At 37.4% G+C, this 24,947-nt stretch overlaps 1 protein-coding gene across 1 annotated transcript in view; it reads right to left on the minus strand.

Moving 5' to 3' along the window:
- The window catches only part of MAN1A1 (mannosidase alpha class 1A member 1), a 140,522-nt gene that overhangs the window by 63,761 nt on the left and 51,814 nt on the right, over positions 1 to 24,947 (minus strand). Inside the window, exon 4 of the mRNA XM_074150341.1 lies at positions 19,619 to 19,699. Within this exon, the coding sequence (XP_074006442.1) occupies positions 19,619 to 19,699 (81 nt within the window). The remainder of the gene's footprint in view (positions 1 to 19,618; positions 19,700 to 24,947) is intronic.

Below are 24,947 nucleotides of genomic sequence, written 5' to 3' on the forward strand. Positions count from 1 at the left end.
AGTCTTTTTCTTTTAAAAGTCATTGTTAAAAGAGGTTATACATCCAGAACCGCATTCCTTATGTTAGAAGACCCAATCCCACAATCAATCAGATTTGGCAGACTCCGTGCCCATGATCAAATCTTATTAGGGAAAATAGTATTCCCGCAAAGAAATAAGGATCTGCCTGCAAAGACACAACTGCAGGGCTAAGACCAGAGCTGTCATCTGGTAAGCACTGGCTTTCATTACAGTGCAAGAATGTTATCTCTTCTGGATAAACAAAAACATTTCCTCTGGCTGGGATGACAAACCCCTTTGAAAATGTTAGATTACCTCATCATAGATTTAATTGCTGTTGCTAATCAGGAAGAAAAGAAAACACAGGAAACAAAGAAATATCTTCGAATCTTGTATGAGGTACGTCTAACCAAAAAAAGACCATAACATGGTACAACATCATAAAGAACAGCCAGAATTCTGCCTTAAAAAATCCTTCATAAGAGGGAAACCAGAAGTTAAATTTTAACACTGGAGGGAACAATCCTATTTATTTATTTATTTTTTTCAATTGACAAAGACATTTTCTCCACATTTCTAATACTGTCAAATTAAACATTTTTCATTTTTGTTTTATATTTACAGATAGAAACTGACAAGACACTAAGTAAGATTTATTGCTTACTTTCCTGTACCTGACTGCCTATCCCAGTAGGGTAAAGAATTAATATTTCAGTGCAAAAGCAGAAAATGAGACCAGAAAAATGAACAGGGACAGGCTGCTTTGCTGCTCTTCAGTACACTGAGTAGAGATCCTTTCAGTGTAACATATGTTGATTTAGGTTTAAAGTGATCTGCTAACAAAAGAGAACTTTCTTAGAATAACTTGATCCAATACCTTCTTCCCTGAAACACAATCCAAGATTTTTGCTATGCTTACATTTGTTTAATTTTTACAATGAAAGATTAGAAATGCTACAAAAATTGTGGTGCTCCACTCAAAATACTTGAAATAGTGTAACTGAATTCTTCTACTATCTCCCATATCAAATGACACGACACTTCAGTGTCATATAATTTGAAACCATTTCCTATAACATATTTTCAGTGCTCGTGACACCTGGATAAGTTACCCAGCTGCTCGGCAATTTAGCAGCAATTATTGGTTTTACAATTACTGTCATCTTGACACTTGCAGGTGGGTTTGAGTTTAATTTCAGATAGTCCTCACTTACTCCTGACCGAGGCAAGTCAGTTATGAATTATCTGTTCTATCAGGTGAGGAAACAGTTAATAACATTTCTGGAAACAAGCGTTGCAATGAGTCATGTCAGTGTGGTAAGCAGTACTGACAAAAGGAGCCCAGTGGACTTAATTTAGGACCTTCACAGCTGTAGTTGTATTTATTGTACACCTAGATCCAGAAGTGCTGGGAGCATGTTTTGAGCGTTTTTCCCAGAAAACAGTCTGGGTCCAAGAGGAACTTGCCAGCTCTGGGCCAGTCTTGCTCCTGCTGGACCTAAGCAGAGCACATGTGAAATGCCACACCAGGGCATGAGCCCACCTCCAGCCCAGGACTGCACCCAACCTCAAGGAGAGGACAGTGCATTAAAAATGAATGGCTCCACTCGAGGCTACACCTACAGGGGTCAAAGTCAAACCAGAACTAATCAGCCCAACTGCACATGCCAATGTCTGAATCAGCATCATGCTCTTCAGCACTGAGTTTTGGGAAGGCTTTCTCGACTGAAAGTGTAGCATCAGACCCAAAGCACCTTTGCCCATCAGTACCATTTTGCTCAGAGCTAATAAGCTTCTCTCCAGTCCCCAGGACCAGAGGGCCACTGACGGCCAAGTGGAGCAGGCCTGGCTCTCCTGGGATTGCACCAACCTGGAGCTTAGAAGCTTGGCTGGATGCAGGAAGTTTCCCTATTACAGAAACAAGGAGATGCTTTTGCACTAAACACCCTGAAGCATCTCACATTGCCTGTGCTGCCCAAGCCAAACCCACCAACAGGGCATCCGAGGCACAGTCAGCCTGGAGAGTGAAGAGGTGACTACACACTGGAAATGTAAATACCACAGTTTCCATAAGAGCACATAAAAGTGAAGGAAACAGAGTGCTTTAGCTCCTTTACAAAGCATGGTTTGTCACACCTTCACACGACAATATTGACCAGATGAAGCAGCATTTTATTTTATTGAGAATTTAAACAAGTCACCCCCTCCCTGGAGATCAGCAAAACATCGGGTTTCTATCCCATTGGGATGCCGGCAGAGGGAGCACAAGGTAAGCTGTTACACAGCACAGCGGCACCTTGGGGTTGGGAGATGTCAGAAATCCCAAGAAAAGGACTAAATTTATTTGCCAAACTGAGTTTTGTTTAATCTCAGATGCTCTCATTAAAATTCTCAGAGCAGCACTAGTTTTCATACAAATCTCTCCCTCACACATAAAAACAATATTACAGCTGTATAAAGCAGGAGGAATCTTTCATTTAAAATTAATGACAATCTTCAGCCATTCCCACAATCCTGCTCAGCATCTGTTGTCATTCAGTGCTGGGCTGGAACGTGTTAAACGGTTTTCAGTGGAGAGACAGCCTAGAAAATATAGATCCTGTAGTAAAAAGGGACTTTATCTCCCAATCTAAGGCTGAGACAGCCACAGGGTAGTATTTATAATGAGATCTTCAGTACAGGAATCAAAGCTTATATTGGGCACATCTGTGAGGGCAATAGGCACCAGAGCGCTCAAACCTTGTGAAAGCTCTCGGCACCCAAGATGATGTGGCGATTCAGGAAGGTGCACATAAGTTTGCAGCTTTTGAAAATCATGATTGTAGAAGTACGCAAATAACCTTACTGGAGAGACTCAGGCAGCTTCTGGTATCTGTGAGCAACGACTCTCTCTCACCTGCAAACTGCTAGAGCAGTACATGTCTTTTTCACAACTTGGGGGAATAACAACCACAGATAAGCTTTTAGATTTGTACTGCCATTTGCAGAATAATCCAGTATGCTGGCCACCAGCTCACAGAAGCAAATCCACTATAAAAAGATGCTTATTACAAAAATGAAACTACATTTTTGAACAAAACCACCCCACCATAAGTTAAAAAAATTCCTTCATTTATTCAGTTAGCTTTTTTTGTTATGGTTTCACCAATGGCAGGAAAATTAATTTTATTTTCTAGCTGATTACTGTACCAAAGAAATCACATAGTACCATGAAGAGTCCCTCCATGTCGAAAAGACTGTAGAGAACTTAATCAAACAGAAGTAACTGGATTAGTGAGAGATTTCCAGATTTAATCCAAATGTACATAGCAACAAACACAAACCCCCTCAAGTTATCAGCAGCAGCTAACACATGTAATTACTTCAGGTTTTTTTAGCTGAAGAATTTCTAAGTAGATATATTGTGTTTGAAAATGTTACTTTAGGAAGGCCAGTAATAAATGGTACAAACTGGCAGAAAGAAGGCAAGGCATAAACCAAAGAAATATTAATGTACAGTAACTTATACGCATCTGACTTACACTTTAAAATTGGAATGAAGAAAGGGATTGCTAAATAACTTCAGAATTAAAAAAATCATAAAGGAAGAGTTTGTTCCAGTTATATTTAGTTATTTCTTTTTGTGCTATTCATGTGTATTCAAGATTGCTTACACAGACATAAACTCCAACAAGAACAAACAAGAACTATTTATATTTAACAGGAAGAACTTTTAGACACAAGAGAAAAAGTAACTGCTAATTTTTCTACTAATGTCAAGAAAGTATTAGGTTTTTTAAAGGTTATGTATACTTGCACAATTAAAAGCTTAGCTACAACCCATTAGTACCTGGAAAGCTCATGAACCAACCATTTAATAATATCTCTGTTGCAATAATTCAAGAAAAGATGATGACGAATGTAGTAACCAAACTTTAACAACTACCTGTAATAAAAGGAATTTGCTAGGTGTAAAAGTCTTTGAGAATTCCTCACGCCAAACTCAGGAACTCTGGGCAGCCTTGATTTTTCAAGAGGTGCAATACTCAGCACACACAGTGGGTAACGAGTTGGATTTGCTACATGTGTGCAGATCAACCATGCACTGGCAGCTGCCTCCCGAGGCACAAACCACAGGTAACAAGACTCACACCTGCAAAAGCTCCACTCAAATCTTTAGACTTTGAAATCCCACACCACTCCAAATAAATAAATAAATTAGGAAACAGCTCAATGTCAGTAAATCAGTGTCAAAGATTTGGAATGCCAGTCTTGCGTCCTGTCAGCAGCAAAAAGCCTGGAATCCCAGATGTCCAGTCAAATAAAGCATGTGTTTCTAGCAATGGCAGATGGCAAACTGGCAGGCATTAAAACTGTCAGCAGCCCATGACAGAGGAGTGAGCCCACACCTAAGAACAAGTGGAAGCTTTAAATCTCTGGTTTTGCCCAATATCCACATAACTAGAGCAGGATATCAACACATTGTATATGTATTAACACTATGGTACCTCTTGCTCTGAACAACAGGCAGCCCTGAAAGAGGCACCATAAAACTGCACAACTAAAAGATGAACAGATACTATCACTAAAAAACTCCTTCCCAAGACCCTTCCCCATCCCTAGCAAACCAAACCCTCCTAAAACCTGCTCAAGTCTGATATTCCAGTGTTTGGATGCTGGTCAGGGACACTGTCAGCCCTAGAAGCAACTTGTAGACTAACACCAGGCAAGGATGTCAGGAGCACAAAATATGTCATGTATTTAGCACTCCGGTCTTTTACAGTTAAGAAAGATGATACATGTATTTGAAAATATATTGGGTGTAAGTAAATATGAATGGAATTAGAAATACAGCATATATAATGGAAACTCATTATATTGTGAAGAGATACAGAAAACATCTGGATGTCATCTTAGAGGTTCGTGTTTTTCCTGATTAAGGAAACAGCTGCCTTAGTAAAATTACTCATATCCACCAGTAATGAAAAGTATCTTTTAGCACAATTCCTCCGTTAAGCCACAAGCATCTGCTTCCTAATTTTCTTTTTATTTAATCTTGTGTACCCAGCCCAAGTGCTGTAACAACAAATTTAAATAGCTGCCTCATTTTGCATCTTGCAAGCTATCATATCTAAACAAAGAATAGCACTTTGCATATGAGACTCTCCTTTCAAGCAGGTAACTATTGAGAGGTGATTTGCAACACCATCTGTGTGAAAGCAGAGGGTGGGGTGGAGGAGCCTAATAAACTTTGCGTGGTGGTTCAGTAATTACATAGTTAATGTAGCATAAAGTACTAACAGAAGATTCATTCCTGGCCCTTGTAAATTCAACTGTATCTTCTAATTGCTATACCAGTAAATGATTTAGAGTGATGCCTTCACTCTAAAGTACACTCCTAGACCACAATGGCAGGCACAGAAAATGCTAAAATCACTTTGTGTAGGTAAAAGATATTCTATTTGTTTTTTAATGTTAACTCAACAGCAAATGGAGAGCTGTTTGTTCCTGCCAGTGCTATGTGATACTTGTTCCAGCTGTTAATGGAAAGATTTTTAAATGATGCTTATCAAATATACAAGTATAACAACGTGAACAGGATACCAAGTATGCCTACTTTAATTGTTCTGCTAATTGTTTTTCCTAACTGCATTTGCTCACTTTAATATTTTACTCCAACATCAGAATAATAGCTTAATGAAATGACTCTCAACAGCTGGAATCAAACAGGTCCTTGGACAAAAGAGCCCAAGGCTCGGGATGTCCCATATTCTGCCATCTTCCTTGAACTGACCACTAGCTAATGGGCACATACCTGCAGAGCAAATCTGGTCGGCTTGCCAAGCCAGTGGAATAAAAGAATTACTCTTTTTGCTCTGGTCCCCCTCAAAAGAGTGGTATTGCTCAATCACCACCTAGTCTTAATCTGACATCATCACAGGTATTTATATCACTCAGAGGCCAGTCCTGAAATAGTCAAAATTTATACTGAGAATGTCCTCAGACCAGGTAGCACAGAGTAGCTCTTCTCCAGCCAGCTCAGGGTTTGTTCCTTCTGCAGAGAGTTACTCCTGTTGCTGTAGAGCAATTGTGGTGGGTCTGCAGTGGTACTGCTGTGGCCCCAAGAACGGAAAGGTTTCCTTTTCCCAGTTGTTTTCACATGAAGTGCTCCAGATAAGCCAATGGGCCGTGTTTTCATGAACCTGTGAGTCAAAGTTCACAGAATCACAGAATAGTTGAGGTTGGAAGGGACCCTTGGAGGGATGTCTGGAGGTCCTCTGGTCCAACCCCCCTGGCTCAAGCAGAGTCAGCTACAGCCAGTTGCACAGGACCATGTCCAGGCGGCCTTTGCATATCTCCATGGATGCAGACCACACAATCTCTCTGGGCAACCTGTGCAGTGCTCAGTCACCCTCACAGTAAAAACATGTTTCCTGATGTTCAGAGGGAATCTCCTGTGTTTCAGTTTCTGCTGAAAGTTTTACATAAATGTTATCGATACATTGTGACACAGCATTAGGGCATGTACAGGGTAGTGTCATAGTTTAGTCCTAAATGACTTTTGTCCAAGCTATAGCTTCAGTAGACTTTGGAACTATTTATCAACAAGAGTGTCCTCTTGTAAGGTAGCAGTGGCTTGCGTTAGAAAGAAGCAAGCAGTAAACTAATAATAAGAACAACAATAAGAACAACTACTAATAACTACCGAACTACATGCAATGCAAGTGACAAAAGGATTAGGATAAGGAACAAAGCAGGATGACAATCCAAACTAATAACTTTGAATACCTAAGTCTTAAAAACAAGTCATGACATTGGGCACAGAATTTAGAGTTTCAGGCTTTACACAGTCTTCATTAGACACAAAAAGCTTAAGGACTTTCATTTGTGTTAAAGTTTACTCTAATGTCCTTTATCAGAGATCTCTGTTCCTCTTCATGAATGGGCAATTCCACTGACCATTAATTTCATGTGTTCATGGATACAATAAGAATCAATTAAAAACTACTCTTTTAGAGTGTTAAACATGTTACTTATTAAACATGTATCAAATATAATGAGTATTCACTGAAAATTAATGTTGTATATTAAGGCTGTTCCATGCTTAAACAGAAGTGCTTCTTTTAATCCGTATACTAGGATTGAAGCCAACACAGGAATTTCCAGATTTTGTGATCTCAGATACTGGAAGCATCATAAATATCTTAAAAAGTAAAATGATCACAAGTACAAAGACAGTGCCAACTGTCCTTCTGTTATATTTACAGCACGGATCACTTAGGAACAAGCCATTTGATCATAAAACTCCCCCATTGATCTTTCTCTGGCACCAGCAGCTACAGACTACTTCTGCTTCACTTTTATATAAAAGGAAAATGAACCAAAAGTTTTATTTGTTCGAGCCCTAATGTTGCAGTGGTTTCTCAGATTACAAGTAACTATTGATAACTGTCACAACCACTAACATCATAGAAACTACTTCTTTCATTTGTTTTGGTAAATTCCATTAAAAACAACAGGATCGAGAAGGTGCCATTTGGGTAAATTCAGCTTGGATTTGCAACTGTGCAAAGAGCTTAGCTTGACTCTGTGACAGGTGAGTTTTGTAATACTAGCAGTGGCATTGACGATGCATTCCTAAGAAATTATTTTTCAGGAGAGAGGAACATGTTAAAATTTAGCATACTCTGCAGGTTCCTTCCTCCACAAGACCTCTGACACACCATCTAGCTGGCTTTTTATATAAGGAACATAACAATAAAAAAATTCTTGTGTAGCAGGAAAAGAAGATGATGGTTTCTTAACTCGGTGCTTTCTTTCTTATTGTTGAGATTTCTCTGAAAGACAACAGTCACTGACTTGTCTGATGAATAACAGGAATATCCAAAACGAGTCTAAATAAAGTGATCGTGTATTTTCCTTAAATTAAATATAAGAAATATGAACTCTTGTAGCTCTTTTTATGTAAGCCAAATGGCAGGCTTCAAGAGACAAGAACTCTGATTTAAGAAGCTGCTTTTATGTTGCAAGTTAAATCATCAGGCAGACTAATTCCATTCCTTTCTGTTTACTGTAAGACTATTTCTCTTACTGGACAAGCCATAAAACTAAAGTGACTAAAATATAAGGAGGCAAGCAGACACTTCCAATTCTTAAGAGTCAGAAACAAGTGCTCTGACTCAAGAGCAGTGCTGCCAGCAAGTAATAAATTTATGAGCAATTCAACTGCTCCTCTGAATTCCCTACAGTTAAAACTTTTTTTTTTTTTACAGTTAAACCTCAAAATCATTCCTACAATTAAGCAGCCATAAGATGTTCTCTCCAGAGATTAACATTATTTTTGAATGCAGTGTATATTTGGAGGAAATAATGGTTAGAAGTATTAATAAATTTTTCAAGTATGCATATTAACATATATAGGCATCATTACATTGCTTTCCATTCCCCGACTCGAAGCAAGGGGAAAGAAAAAAAAAGAGACACAACAGTCATGTAGACTCTCTTGGTTTTTACCAAAACTCATGACACGGCTTTAGAGTTTTTACTGTTCAACCAAACACTTCACATAGCCATTCCTAGAAAGAATACTTTGCAGGTTTCACTAAATTATTTTTATATTTAATGGTATATAAATTAAAGCATTACTCTAACTGTAATTTTAGATTGGAATTAGATATAAAAAAGATCTTAAAAGTATGATTTAGAAAAGGGGCATCTTAGCACCACCTACACTCATTACTTCTGTCACCAGCTGTCATAGTCTGTCAAGAGAAAACAGGTTGAGCAAGGAGTTCTTCTTGCTATCTCAGTAAGTATTTACTTTTGCTCTTGGGTCAGTTAATAACCATATTAAGTTAACACACAATCTTCGAGCAAATCAGAGAGGCTGATGGCATTTAACGTTGGAGTAAGTCTGCCCAGACACATCGAGTACCATGCCCATAGTCTCCTGCAGCAGTGTGGCAATGTTTGCCCAGGGCATCTCAGCAGTTATTGATCTTGCCTGGAATCAGGCAGATTATTTGTTCTTCCCTCTAGAATATAAATGGAAATAAAAGCAACTCTGGAGAGAAAAGACTAAGCACAGACTGAATGATGTTTGTAAGAGACACCCTACTAGCAGCAAATGCTGATGAGAAAGTTTGAGTTATTCACTGGTTTTGCATGATAAAAGGAAAAAGATTGAAATTGTCTGTATACTGTGAATAGTGTTTTTAAGAACAAGTTGGGGAAAATAGCATCTTTTAAGAAACAGCATTGTGAGCTGCTGACTTTGTTCTGCAGCTGTTGGTTTGAAGAAAACACAAAAAGAGTTTTCAAAGAAAAATGGAAGAGAATGAAGTTCACAGCACATCCTTTTCACATGATGATCCTGAGGATCTACTGGACTGTAAAATTATCTAGTCGTGCTTGCAAAAATTAAGGACAACTTGCCCCCCAAGGGACAACATGACCTTAAAGCACTAACTGGACTGAACCAGCTTCCAAAACCAACTAGTGTGGTTATTTTGCTTAGCCTGCAAAAGCAGATGACTGCCTAAAGGCTGCAGAAAAGAAACAAACCAGACATCTAGTTCTTCAGATTAACTAGTTACAGAGCCTTTTTGGTAGTTCAATGCATCTGAATCACAAGAAACAATGGAACTGGTCCTTGATGCCAGAAGGAAGATTGCTTTCTGTCAATTGAAGGTTGACTCTACTCCAGTAACACTGCTGCTGGAATGATCTCCCTTGTTTGCTTTAGAGTTTTGTCAGTTTATATAAGTTTGGTTTTTTTGAATGATAAAACAAGCTTTTGAACCTTCATGTATCTGAATGATGAGAGTCCCCTCGTACTGTACTGTCTTAATTATCTACTATTTGAAGGAGTTATCAAGGTCAGGTGAGTTAACATAAGCAAGCAAAGGTGTTGAGTGAAGAACATCAGAACTGAACACATCAAAAAAAATCCAAGTTTTTCAGAATATCTTACCACCTCCTGACCGCTCTTATATGTTATGCTTTACTAGAAAATTAAACAGTAAGATAGCTGACCATCTGTGGGAATACAAAAGTGTATTACTTGTTGACAAAAGACTTGCAATGTAAACAGTGAGTCAAGAAACTGAATCTGCTGTTTAAATACATCCTAAGATATTCTTCCATGATGAAAGAAGGTAAGATTTAGACAAAATACTGGCACTATATACTACTCCTCTTTCTCAGCTTTCAAATCTTCATAGAAGTGATTTTGTTCATCCTCTTCCTAGTCCTTGGCTTAATAAAAGTTTGCAGTTTCCCTATTTCTGTGCACTTAGCCCTATGCAAAATGAACTCTTATATTCACTGATTTGAGGAAAACAAAGATTTGCCTTTCAAATGTTTCATGACAGCTCTGTTTAGGGGCAAAGACCTGCCAAAAACCCAAATTCCCCTTGGCATCTGTTGTGCTGGAGTGGCACAGGATTTTCATGTGAACATCTTTTCCAAATTCCTTCTCAATCATTTGCACATAGGGTGCAAATACAGTCTGCATATGGCAGAGGCAAGCTTTTGGCACAGGAAAGACAGGAATTGCACTCATTTATCAACCACAACATTTATCAACATTATTCAACTGTTGCATTTTTACAAACAAATGGCACGCAAATAGCATGTGGATTCCTGCAATTTCCAATGGATCTGGTAAAAAGCTCCCTCCTTATCTTCCCTTTAAAATCTTTTAGATTTCTGTTGCTTGAAAAGCACAAGGAATAGATCCTGCCAAATAAATATACAGGCCAATTAGCACTCTCCATAAATTGAACCCAGGAGTTCATGCTAACTTAAAGCCATTGAACCTTGTTTCTATGTTTCAGATTTGATCTGCTGAGCAAGATGTATTGCTAACTCCAAAGGAGACTAAAAGGATATCAGTTTCTCCTGCAGCAAAGACGCCATTATCTGTTCCTCTTGCTGAAGGCATGAAGGGCATGCAAGAACAGCAATGATGTCTGCTTCTGATTTCAGGCATTCAATTTTCTCAATGATTTTCAGTTAGCTTGAAGCAGCAAGACTTGTACACGGCACAAAGTGGTGTTTTGTAACGAATCTCTAATCTGATCCTTTGAATGGCAAATTGGATGAGCAACTTGCCCAATTTCATCATAAACTTCTGTTCACTTGATTTGTATTTAAAATACTTAGATTTAATTAATTCTTACATATTCTTTAATAGAAGTAATTTAAATTTTTGCAAAAAGATACAAAAGTAGAAGCATTCTTTGCTAAAGTCAGATTTGGGAACCTTAGTAGTTGCCAACAGAATGAAAAACACAGGAATCTACTGGATGGTTTCTGGTTTTATCTTCTCTAAGTTAATAAGAAGAGGACATTATCATCTACTTAACTCCCAACTTAATGAAAAATAACCTCTGGATCAGACTATCTACAGAGACAAAGCACAAAATGGAATCTTACGTAAACTAGCGAAATGTTGTGAAAGGTTTAGATGAAGAAATGAAGAGTTACTCCACGCCCAGACTAAAATGCGAGTACACACTATTTTTACCTGTACCTTTTTGGGGGGAAAAAAAAAAAAATCAGTATGATAAGTAATAAATGTTACTGAATCATCACCTAACAACTTTTATAATACATCCACAGAGAGAATATACTTTCCCAAATATTTTATATAGCCTAGAATTAAAGGGGGGTAAATTAATGCTGATCTATTCCCACTGTCAGCACTGACTTAAGATATTTTTATGTTGCTTTCACGTGCAGAAATAAGTAAAATTCTCTGCTTAATATAATAAAGTTATACATAAGGATTATTCTTTACATATGGATAATATATTTGCAACAATCTCAACATTGCTTGCAAATGGCTCCACAGAACCCCGTATTTAATCATATGTTGTACATTTTCTATTAAATTTGCAGAACAGAACAATCCCACTAACTCTTCAGGCAATATGTTTTCACTCTCCTTTTATTCTGCTTTATTGTTGCAATTGAATTTGGTGCTGCAAAATGACAGAACTGAATACCAAGATAAATGAAAGAGACAAATGTCTTGGAGACTGAAATCCTTTGCAGACGCATGGTGACTCTGGACAGACTGTTAATAGTATATAATTTCTTCTGTATAGTATATTAACCCACATGCAAAGAATTCTTCTTTCAGGTCTATCTAGAGCTGCTGCGCAAAAGGAAAGCCCCCACACTAGTATTTCTGGTAGACATGCCCTCTCCAACTGCTCTGTAGAATCACAATCAAGTGAAACTGTAGGAGCTGGTTGAGAGCCAAATCCTCAGAACAAACAAACCAGCTCCCTCTCAGCTGCTTGAATTCTACTTAATAATATAGCTCACAAGCTCATGTCAAACAGACCAGCTGTTACAATCACAATAAGATACTACTTAGCTCTCATTATCATCCATTCTCCTTTCAAACAGTTTACCAGCTTTAGCATCAGACTATAGTGGTCTGGAGGTGAGCTGGGGTTTTAGTTAAAATTAATGTAATAAGCAACAAAGCTTTTTGGTTTAGTTATTTCTAAAGTCAATGCATGAATTCAAAAACATGTCAAATAAGTTTGCCACGGGACAAACCAAATTTTTTTGCCGTTTTGAAAAATCTCCCCGAACAAACACCTTTCAGATATGCAAAAGGGAAAACTGTAAAAGAGAAAATTGTGTTACTGTACAGGTCAGAGTTCTAAACTCATGCTTCTCTGACCAAAATCAGGGCACTAGCTCCTGGTTTCATAGTAGGCTCAGTTACAGCAGCTGCAGCAGGCTATCACCAGAGCTGCTCCGTCCCCCTGCTGCGGAAACTCACGCTGACGACAGACATCTGAAACATACCCACTGCTGAACTCCAGCAGACAGTAATTCACTGAAATAATGTAAATTGCCACTATTTTCACTTTACATTACTTAAGTAGCCTGAGGGTCTTTATTATGAGGGACAAAAATTGTTGGTGATGGCAGCTGATCGTGTGCCTGGTGTACAGATGGAAGAGGCTCCACAAGGCTTCAGGTTCCCAGTCGTGGTACCAGTAACTCCAAAGCAGAGAGGGGATTGAAGGAAAACCAAGAAGCAAAACTTGAATTAAGTGCAAGACTGAAAATCAACATCTCTGTTACCATTCTTTGACATTTCCTCAGCATTATGTGTGGGGCCAGCTTGAGAGGCAGAGCTGCACAGAGCAGCAGAGCAAGTAGCATTGGGAGAAACGGGACAGAAGCATTAGGAACAGGGAAGATTCTGGAGTACAGGGAACCTGTTTAACAGAGATGGGTTTCATCAACAGCGACAGTGTAATTGCACTGCAGGAACGTAAGAGACAGAAATAGAAGACTGAAGAGCAGTCTGCTTGGAACAGCAGAAGACTACATCAAAGAAAATCTTAGGAGTCAAGGTTATCTCCAGAATGTGAATCCACAGGGATGCTGTAGCACATTTTGATGCAGCTAGCACAGAAAGAGAACAGCATTACATCTATTAAAGGTGGCGAAGAGACTGAAATACTAATGGAGATTACAGACTGTGATTGTGAGAAACAGAGGAGATTTTAAATCCTTCTGTCCCTAAGCAGGTTGCTAAGTGCTACATCAGAGTGGATATAAACCATTCTTTTATACACTGTAATGACAGCTTCCTGCAGAAACTCAGAGTCTATAAGCGAAAAAGTAGCTCTTGAGTTAGTTTGACACATTACTGTCTAACAGGGGCCACATGCTCCAATTCAACATGCTGTTACAAACAAAAGGTTGACTTTGGTAATGTTTAAGTTTGGAAAGAGAATCAAGAAGACCAGCTGAAATAAACTTTGAAAGGAACAGCCAAATGGGTAAAATGCTCGGAGGTGATCTGGAGGATAAAAGATGAGGTTCAGAGTCACAAGATTCTCAAATCAAAAGGCTCAGATGACTTGTATTTTCTTTTGGTGTGACTGTAAAGAAGGTAATTAAAAGCAAAAGTATATTAAAGTCCAATTAAGCAATACAGAAACTGATCATGTCTGACAAGTTAAATGAAAAACTGTTAAGTCAGACTACATGTAATTTTTGAAGAACAAGATTTTAAAGTTACAAAACAACAACAAAAAAAAAAGCAAAACACAAGGCCTGCTAGAGAGCCAGGAGGAACAATTAAGAGATGGCCATGTGAAAGAACACAGTGCCATTGCAGAAAAGCTAAACTTGCCCCAGTGTTCAGCCTTGAAGAGCCCCGACAGGTTCCCATGCAAGGAGATCCTTAAAAAGACAAGCCTAATGCACTGTCCCAATATTGAGGCTGGACTAGATGACCTCTTCAGGTCCCTTCCAAGCTGAATGACTCCAGGATTTTATGAAATATGGAAGTTAAAAGAACCATAAATTGATAAAAATGAAACAAATCATCAAGATCATTTCAGAGCTCTAAAGGAATTAAAACATGACACCACTGAAGTACTGATGTATCACTTAAAGTGGCAGCAGATGGATGGTAGGTGGCAAACAGGACCCAAATCTGAAAAAAGGGCTGCAGAAAACTACAGGCAATCGCAGTCTTCCAGTTTCTGCTGAACAGGGAATTCTACTGCCAATCTGTGAAGATGCTCAAGGAGGAGTTAAGTGGCATTCACACAGAAGCAATGTAGCTGATACAGTATGCCTGGAGTTTCAAACAGCATTAGAAATCAAGCTTCCAAGACATAAAAGGAAAAGTCTTCTTGTTAATTAGTGTCAAGTTAAGTGAAAGGAAGCAGAAGATAAAACATGCAGTCAATTCTCACACTGGTGAGATAAGATCCTCAAGGCATCTATGGTGAAACTTAAATTCCTCATTTGCAGAAATAGGCTAATACCTTTGTATAGGTGACAAACGTCATCCTCCTACTATTCAAGATTTCTAAATGATGAATTATATTTTTTTTTGTATCTATGGAATTCAAATACTCTCTTTGAAGGGGGAGACCTCCACAAGAGAGGGAGAGCTAGATGAAAATAGCTACAGCTAAATTCTGGAAAACGTTTTAGTACTATATGAAGTCAGCAATGTTTTGTAGTCAGCCTGGCAAAATTATTGCATCATTATTTCATGTCTGCTCCTCATTAATAAGACAGCACTACCATCACCAATGAATGGTTGTTTTAAACGGGCAATGATTAGGTCTGAAGTCAGAGAGGAGACCAAGATCATCAAGTGAGGTTGAATAGTTGCACTGTAACTCGTATTCTAAATGCAGATATAAACTAATTAGGTGATACGTCATCATTCTTTTTCATTCTTTTTTTTTTTTTCCTTCATTTTTACTTCTAATTAACAGTTGGTAGAGATTAATGAGTAATAGATGAGACTCAGAAAGTCTAAAGTTCATTATTGTGAAGAACTGTTTGTTGTGGGTTTTTTATTCCTTCATCCTGACCAGAATACATTTGTGTTCCTTCAAACAGGATATACTGCCAGAGGGGCAAAAAACAACAACAAAAAAAAAACCCCAAAACCCCCTCTCCATTTCTGCTTCATGCTGTGGACAGAAATGGCAATATGAACATCATTATCAACTTTATTTTGACTTCCTCCAGTGAAGATAACTATCTTTAGTCCTAGAAAAGAGAAGGTTATATTATGCAGGAAGAACAGCTGCTGAATCCAAAATATTATAACTCGGGGGGGAAAAAAAAAAATTACTTATCCCATTCAAAAAATGGAAAAGCTTCAGAAGAATCTGGGAACTTACCAGCTGGATCTGGAACTACATGCTCCTTATTCACTTCAGAGCATTGTGGATTAATTTCTTGCTACTAATACAAACTGCAATTATTAAAAGCTACTTCTATTTCTGCCTATGCAATGTATTCCCTGACTATGAAACCAACCTTCAAGTAAAATAGTCCCCTTATTATACAGCTTTAGCAGTACCTATAAGAACCAGCTATCAGTAAAGCAGAAGAGCTAGGCAGGTCAGTATTTAGGGTTGTATATTCTCTACTAGCAGTGCCATACACTTGCCGTGACTTTCAGCACCAGTATCACAGTTATTCCCAACAGTGAAGATTACAGTGTTCAGAAGTAATATTTGTCATCCCCACGAATTCCAAGAAAGGTCTCAGCTGCTGTTAGAGGACACAGTGTTGTCCTCCTCCAAAAGTTAACAAATATATGACTACATTTGGAAGCATGCTTTAAGCAAGAGGAAAAAAAATATCTGGTTCTGCAGGACAGGGAATCTTGTTCCCTGCAATACTCCTGATCCTTGTTATACTGGAATTTTACATCAGACTAGTAGGTACTACAAAACATTTGTAAAATAAATCTCTCCCTTACTATACATCTTATTTTCCAGTACAAAACCAAAAATCTTCACATGTCTAACAAATCTAACATGTCGCTTAGAAGACGAATCGCTTGTCTACTAATGAATTCCGGTTTATTTAACAAAACAATCAAGAAAGTTTGCAAATAAATCTGTGCTGTTCCTATGGTCTAAACTTACTATATTACAGGCTCCTCCAAATGCTTTCATACAAACAAACAAATTAATACTAGCACTGCTTTGAAGGAGCCAGGTTTATTTTTAATAATCCCTTATAGCCACTGACTCATGAAGAAATACCAGGGAAGCACTCACATGTAATATTACTATAAGGGACTGACAGAGAAGAAAAAAAAAAAAAAAAGAGCAGTCCTTAAGAAGTTACTTAACTTGAAATAAATTTTTCTGGTATTTTTAGCTGTTCTATAAATGAAATTTGATGTTTGAGTGGAATTCTTACCAGCTTGGGTTTAAACAGCAATTTTAAAATACAAAAAAAAGTGACTTAAGGTGTGTGACACCATTCTAGAACTTTTAGCCATTTCATATTATTTCTAGGAAGGCAGAAATTCTAGGAAGTTTAATATAATGCATCTCATAGCTCTATTTGCAAGTAAGCAGCACACAAAAGGCAAAGTATTCAATTTGCTCATTTTTAAAGTTATTCACATTGGTGCCTTTATCTAAATGAACTATTATGTGAGCAGGATGTTTTAGGAACTACTCCGTGTGATAGGATGTACTTTAATCATGATTAGTTAGACTTACAAATGATTATGGAACATACAATATGTTGCAGCTTTGGATCATTACCCATGGAAATGTAATTCAGAAGTACAAACAATAATTATTTCTGTCACTCCTTTTACTGAAACATAGCTTTCTTTAATTAGGATACTGATAAGTGTGTACAGCATATATAAGATTTTTAAATAGTTAATCTGATAAAGAATAAAATGAGCTTTCAACCGAGAAAGCTTAATCCTCCAATCAGTCTGCATATACAGATTGTTCCACCTCCTTAGGAATGCCCACTAATATAATGGACTAAAGGATGGTTAAAGATATATTTTCTATGGTGGCAGCCAGCCTCTGGGGCCCTCTGTCCATTCCACACCTGTCAGACCCAGACAGACCCACGCAGCAGGGGAACCCTCACGCTGCTGCACAGCTGCTCTGTCCTCAGAGTGGTCACATCCCACTCTTCCCATATGCACCAGCTGGCTCCCGCTTCAGTGTCCAGGATTTAGGAAACAAATCGGGAAGTTTTCCCAAATCTGATAAAGGCAGAGCACGCTGAGTTGCACTCTTTAAGCCACTAGGACAACTGTTAGTTTAGGAACAGCTTGTTCTGTCTTGGACAGCAGATGTCTACCAAAGAGTATGAGAACCAGTGGCAAGAACAGGCAGCGTCTATTGCCAGCTCGCAAGAGCTCAGGACCCTCCTAATCATACATGTCATCTTTGTGTTTAGGGGCCCATTTTACTCTCATTAATGAGTCCATTTATTTTTAGAACAGACATTAGCATCCAGTATCACTAATATTCTACTGTAAAGAGCTCCACTTAATTATGCAGTGTCTCAAATACCTCCTTTTGTTTTAAATATTTCCTCATTTTGTTTGTACAAGAGAGTTTTATTTGAACACCAATGTTGCTATCCATCTAGCCCAAGAGGTGGTGGTAAAACTGCCTCTCTACAGGAGAAGGAATGGTTGGGAAGCAATGATTAGGTGTTATTCAGGAGAAACTATATGCCCTGATTGAAAGTGAGCCTGCACATTAACAGACACAACATATAAACTAAACTATCACCATGTATATGAAATCAACAGCACTGATGACAAACGGTTCAAGCATTTCTTGGCAGACAACTACTGCTTGATGTAAAGGCTCACATGCAGTTCTCTACTAGTTTGTTGTCTGCCAAGAAGCATTGTCTGCTTCTGTCAGAACCACTTAATTAACATGTAGCAATAGGTTATACTGGAAAAGTTCAAGCCTGTTTGCAAGAACTAGACCTGCAGAGGAAGATGGAACTATTTAATCACAGAAGGAAGAGCTTTCAATTCTAGGTACCCTTAAATATGCTTATTTCTGGTTGCTGAGTTACTGTAGGAGGACAAGTAATTTCCTTCAAGAGTTAAAGATGAAACATTAAGTAAACCAATATTTAGTAAAGATCAAGAAGCCAGCTATCAAGCACTTCTTGATTTTTTTTCCTTACCATTAAGTGTGAATTTGAAATGGGTCTAAGTGTAATTTTTTTCCAGAAAAATCTAAGACAGTTAAAACATGAAAAACTGTATATTTTAAAACATTAATGTCTTTTCAACGCCACCTACACTCAAGATAGGACCGTGGGAAATAGATAGGTAAAGTAAAAATGTCAGAGGAACATTTCTTCTTATAACTGCTTTGTCAGGCACATGACCCCATAGTACCTGCTAAGACAGCTTTAACATAATGATAAATTTTAACAAAAACCAACACGCACACCATAGAATTTAAGTTAATTTAAAGTTACAGGTTCAAAACAGGGCTTTACCTAGTACTTGGGAAATTTACATTTGAAAGAAAATTATACATCTTTTGTGGAGTTTTCACCAGTAATTACTTTGGATTTAAAGAAATCCAATGATAAATTCAACTTATGGTTAAAGAGTATTAACTTGTGTTAATCCTACAATAAAATACTACTATAATCCAGAGACAGGAACAAGAATTTAAACTAGGAAGATTAAAGACTTTTCAAGTGCCCAGCTAAAAATTTAAAATATCACAGTACCTGTGACTTAGTATAGCCTTCTCCAAATATATTAGAGAAATCACTGCATTAGTCAAAGCCCTTAGATGAAATCGCTTCTTCATCCTCTCTAGAAGCCATGACAGGCAATAGAGATTAACGGGATACTAATGCTTTAAAGACATTCACGTATATAGGTTTACCAGTTATCTTTTTGTTCTTAACATGTCTTTCCCTTGTGAGTTGAAGCTTCAGCTTCAGGAAGGCCAGCAGAAATACAGTTTATATGAATTAAAGAATATGCTCAAAACCAATTTTTGAAGGACGAAACTGATGCACCAAGTCTACCACTCCAGCATGAAGGCTGGTAAAAATGTACTGGGTAACATTTCAGCTCAGGAAAAAAAAAAAAATCATTTAACACTTATATGAAGTAATAACTTCAAGACTTATACAAGGCAAGAGTGACAGAACCAAGAAAACACAACGGACAGGTCTCTGCTGTACAAGACATTTTTAAAGTTTCAAACAAGTTTAATTTGGATAAATTAAATTATTAAACTCAAGTTAACTACTTATCTAGATGATGATATTTCAGATAAACCATGTGGAAAAATCTTACCTCTTCTCCTGAAAGATAGTAAGCTGAAAGCAGTCCTCCGACAAAACGAATGTTCACTTCAAATACTGAAATTTCAGCGTTCTGTTGAAATAAACATAGTTTTATCTCAATACTTTTCTGTACAGTTTTGTTTGGGGTTTTTTTGGTCTTTTTTATATACATGCAGATATTAAGTGACAACAGCTGTAAATGGCAAAACACAGAAGATACAGAGAAAGCCAACATAACTGAACTTAAGAGCATTTTAAAATATTTCCTTGTCTTCCTCACCTTAACAAAATATCCTCTCCGTTATCCTCATCCTTTTTAACTTTTAATCTCTTCCACTTGGACATAAGACATTCTCTAAATCCACACATCCAAATACTTCCTTGCAGATAATTCAGCACTCACACACAAGATGCACTCTCAGGCCACACATCCCACACTACCTCACCTCACACCATCTCTTCTCTAACACCCTATGAGAAGCTCTTGATCAGAATGTCCTATCAGGAGTTTTCTCACTCCAGTCTAAATGCACGTTATTGTAAAATGGGAGGTCAATTACATGTTCATGATAAAAATGTAATCATGTGGTGTATTCCCTAGAAAGCAGATGGTCTTTCACCATTAGCGATAGCCCTTCCCAATCCAGCCTGGCCAAATGATAGAGACTAGCTTTGTTGTACTGAGCAGTATGGATACAGCCATCACCTATTTCAAAATTCAAAGAACATTCTTCTTTGCCTTTCTAAATTCAAACCTAATGAAGAATCTGAGTCTCATGATCACTATCTTCTCTTGTTCTTTACCAAGTCAATTCCAATTTTACCCCAATACACAACATCCAATCCACTCAAGAGGCACTCAGTTGAAAAGCTGATCTACTGTTTTTTAATTTTTTATTTTTTGCTTTTTTTCATGTAATACTACTTTTTATATTTTTGTATTTCTATAGAAAAATTGTGCCCAGCAGTCAACCTTTTGCTTCTATTAAGTCATTTTTCCATCTTGTATTTGCTGACATACACTATAGCTATATTCAGTATAAATCAATGCATGGTGGAGCTGCGGGATTTTCTTCCAAAGGACTTGCAGGCTTTTCTCACTCAGCTACTTTTTGCACTTTTCCAGCTTGAATGTTCAGATGTCAGTTTATGTAGGAGGGAAGAAGTTGCTCCCTCTTTTCTATGCATTTTAAATCCCAGTAAACTGCCTTTGCAGAAGAAAACAGCACTAGGTTACGTATCAGAAATATTACTTCATGCTTTTCAGTTTGCAAGGCACTCTGATTAAGGAAAAGTATTTAGACAAATTGCGGAGAGTTGTTCAGTGTTTCAGCAGTTGTAAAGGTACAGACTTCAAAAAAACACTGACTTGCCACAATGCTTGTCTGCTTACCCTCAGGCACTTAACTTTTCTCCTCTAAAATCTGTTGTGCACCTCCCCCTTTAAAAATGGAGGATATAATTTAATCCACAGAATTCCTCTGATTAATATAGCATTCATATATACTACATGTGTGTGTCTCTGTAGTTTTTTTATACACACAAACACAATTCAAAGGGGCAGACACAATAAAGCCATCACACGCATCTGCCTATTGAAATCTCAGACCTGGCATCATGTATTAAGACTGCAAACTGAAAAAAATTATCTTGCTGTCTTGGCCTGTTCAGAACATAACATTTTTCAAGTTTATTTTAAGTGCACTAAAACTCAGCAGTTTCTCCTCACTCACTGCTCTCCCACTACTGGCCTACTCTTACTCTTTCTGAAAGAGACTACAAAGAAAAAGAAGAAAAGAAAAAAAAAAAGAAAAAGAAGAAAAAAAGGGGAAAAAAAGAAGAAGAAAAAAAAGAGGCTTAATTCCCGTTTCCAAAATTAGTCTGATATTTCTCCTTCCTAGTGTTCAGTCATTGTCTCGCTGAATCCACCAAGAAGGAGAATGAAGTGACTGGAAACAGGTATTCACTTCAACTTAACTAGTGCCCTTTCTGTGCATTTCTTTTTATTATGTTGTGATCTCTGGTAAACTTGGGGAGATGGATATAAAATCTGAACTAGCTCGATAATACAGCTGCGGGCCTGCTAAGCAGCCTACCTGTTTAAGAACCCTATGTTAAATAAAGAAGCCCACCTTAACTCAATCCAACACATAAAACAGCTTGTACAGAACTGATCTGACTTAAGAAAGGATGATTAAAGGAGTGACGGGGGCAGCTTCTTTTCCCTGGAACTTGAGCTATCTGAAAATACTATAAATAGTATTTTACTTGAGAACCTTCTTCAGAAGTTCAGGTTCTTTCGATTTCAATCCTGAGCCTCAGCACATGCTGAGAACTTTTCTTTGATGTGGGAAAGCTGAAGCTGCAAAGAGGTAAGTAGTAGACAAGGAAATGCGTTAATCAGATATCCCAGACACTTGTGTTTCCTGTAAGGATTGAATTAAATAACTTTTTTATTCTGAATTGCTCAAAGGAAATTGAGTACTATATGAGCTGAATATTTTGTCTCCAGAACCTTACATTTTGCCTTTCTGGATTTAATATGGCCACTTAACTCACAAACCATTGCTATCTTTTCAAGGAATGCAAAGGCCCTTTAAGAAAAGCTCAGTATGTATGCACTGACATCTGCTTCTGGAATTCAATTATAGACAAAAAGATGACTTTGAAGTAATGCGAATAAAGATTTTACTGTCGAACCACAAAGATTAATTGCACTGTAATCCTGTTTGGTGAAGTGGCAATCTTTCAGGACATTTCTTGAAGCCAGCCATTGTTACAGTGTTATCAGATTTCCAATACTTCACTTGCATGTCTCTGAACCTTTGTTCAAAATCCTCCTCTCTTACTAAAATCTTTATACAAGCCACCGAAGCAGATGCAATTAATGAAATGGACATTTCATTAATGGTAGATTTTAAAGCTATGGGCTTAATACATAGTTATTCTTAAACTCATTATACCAGGCCAGTAGTATTCTCAGAAAGTACAGGAATTATGGCATTTTTCAAAACAGTTAAAGTAGTTTTATAATTTCATGTCAAAGAAACATTTATCTCTACATGGAAAGTTCGTGTGAAGAAGTAGTCTGCAAGAAAAGTGAACTCGTCCTAAATGTAGCAGATTTCTGCTACACCAACTTTACCTTTCTTTCTGATTTGATTTTTAAATTTTTTTTCATTACACATTTAAGATATCACACCCTGATCATTACCCTCTCTTCATATTTTTAATCATCATGCACATACAGTTTCCACAAATAAGTCTGTAGATTTCTACTCAGCAGTCAAATCCTAAGTAAGCAATGTTATTTTTTATTTTGATCTTAGACCCAGCTGTACATATATACCTTATGATCCATTTAACAATGCCAAAATATATGGGAAAAATCTTTAACTGCACTTCCCAAAGTTTCTACTTCACCTGCTGAAGAGGCCAGAACTATTTTACTTTATTTTTTATTTCAAGTTTAGCCTTCTCTTTCAAACCATCATTGTATCATTACATAGCAGGTCTGAGAAGTGGTTGAATCAATTCCATTATATCTAATGGAACTTCTGTAAGAAGAAGTGACTCGACATGCTTATTTTAAAATTACTACGATGTTCCTTTTGTGAGATCCCAAGTTTATAAGAAAACTCCAACTAAGTGGATAGGATAGAATCTCTAATTTTACAGTTTTTTCATTAGTACCCCAATTAGACTGCATGGCCATGTGCTGCGTTGCATGGTATCTGAAACACCTTTGTTAGTACCTGTCTGTACTAAGATTTATTGTTCCTATGCAATATCATCTTGCTCTGGCTGCTGATTTTGGAGGCCTCCCTTTTATAAGGGATTCTGAAAGCATGTAGATGCTTGGGAAAGTGACATGTATATTGGGAACAACGTATTTTTGTTTTACTTCCAGGGCTTTTATGTTAATTGAAAGATATGAGTAATTTGGTCTTTCCTCTTATATTTGATCAATAATTTATCATTCACTATTTGATCTTCTGATAAGTGAATCATAAATGGGATAGTCAAGTATTATACAAAATCCAGAGAAATCGTGACTGCTGCTCACTCTACTTAGAGAAATAGAAAATCAAAATATATATATATCCATTATATGGCACAAAAGCAAAACTGTGACAACTTCATGGAATTTCACCTGGTTTCCTCGATTAGCTTCTAAAGACAAAATTATTTTGACAAAGATGTAACATCCTTTGCACTACTGGCTAGACACACAACACCAAATGAACCTATTCAGATATGGTGGGGACAGCTCTTTCTCAAATTCAGGCTATGCAAATAACCAAGTCTCTACAATCAAAGGATGAAAAAGCTGAGTGTTAACACATTTTGCCTTGACAAGGAGAAAAATAAGGGGTTTTGAAGCAAGATAAGAACCATAGCTCAGAAACACTCAAGAAGCTGCAGAACGTGACACGTTTAACTAGTAAACATTAAACTAAGTCCTTTTTTAAAAAAAAAAAAGGAGGCTGACTATACCTTAGAAAGTCCCATCTTCAAAAAGTAAAAAAATATTACCAATTGGGGAAAAAATATAAAGCACCAGGAGTTACATTAGCTAGTTTATGGTACTCTGCATTTGTATTTTATTTGCGAACCTATGACAGAGCCAATATGACCTCAGCTGCACCTCACCTCTTCCCTCACCCTTTCATAAACCAGAGGATTAAGTCTGCAGCTTCTTAACTGCTGAAGCTTCAAGCAGCTGTGGTTGAATTTAATGTTGAAAGCACTGCTCAGACAACAAAACTACTGTCAGCTGGGCTCTCCTGAAGTCCTTCATCTATTGGACTCCTCCAGCTTCTCAAAAATCAGTATTCACATCCTTCTGGATCATTTCCTTAACACATCTCTTTCCTGAAAGTCTTCCTCTCCACAAATTCATAGACCAAGGCCAAACAATTTCCATCTATGTTTTCTCCTGGGAAGTCACCCTCACTTATAAAGACAACATTTGAAATACAACCCAATTTTATTTATCCACTATCAGCTTCCACCTGGCACTCATCAGCACTGGTACTTGCTCTGCCACTCATAATTCAACTGGAGAAAATACTGTGAGCTCTGTACGTGGATTAATGCATTCACAATAATCAAGTCACCTAAATTTATATTTGATAAAGAGCTGACTCTCTTAGTTTTTATAAAGATCCAAATAAGGTCACAAATCCTACCAAATAATTTGTTTCAGTCTTCTTTATTGCACAGATTATTTCCAAACCTTTCTTTCCTTCTCCTGTTCTTGTCTCTTAAAGAGTATAATACAAATTCACTCACCTCATCTGCATTTCCATCTACTGCTCCTGTGTACAAAGAATATA

The sequence above is a fragment of the Numenius arquata genome, chromosome 7 (assembly GCF_964106895.1).
Source record: "Numenius arquata chromosome 7, bNumArq3.hap1.1, whole genome shotgun sequence".
NCBI lineage: Eukaryota > Metazoa > Chordata > Aves > Charadriiformes > Scolopacidae > Numenius > Numenius arquata.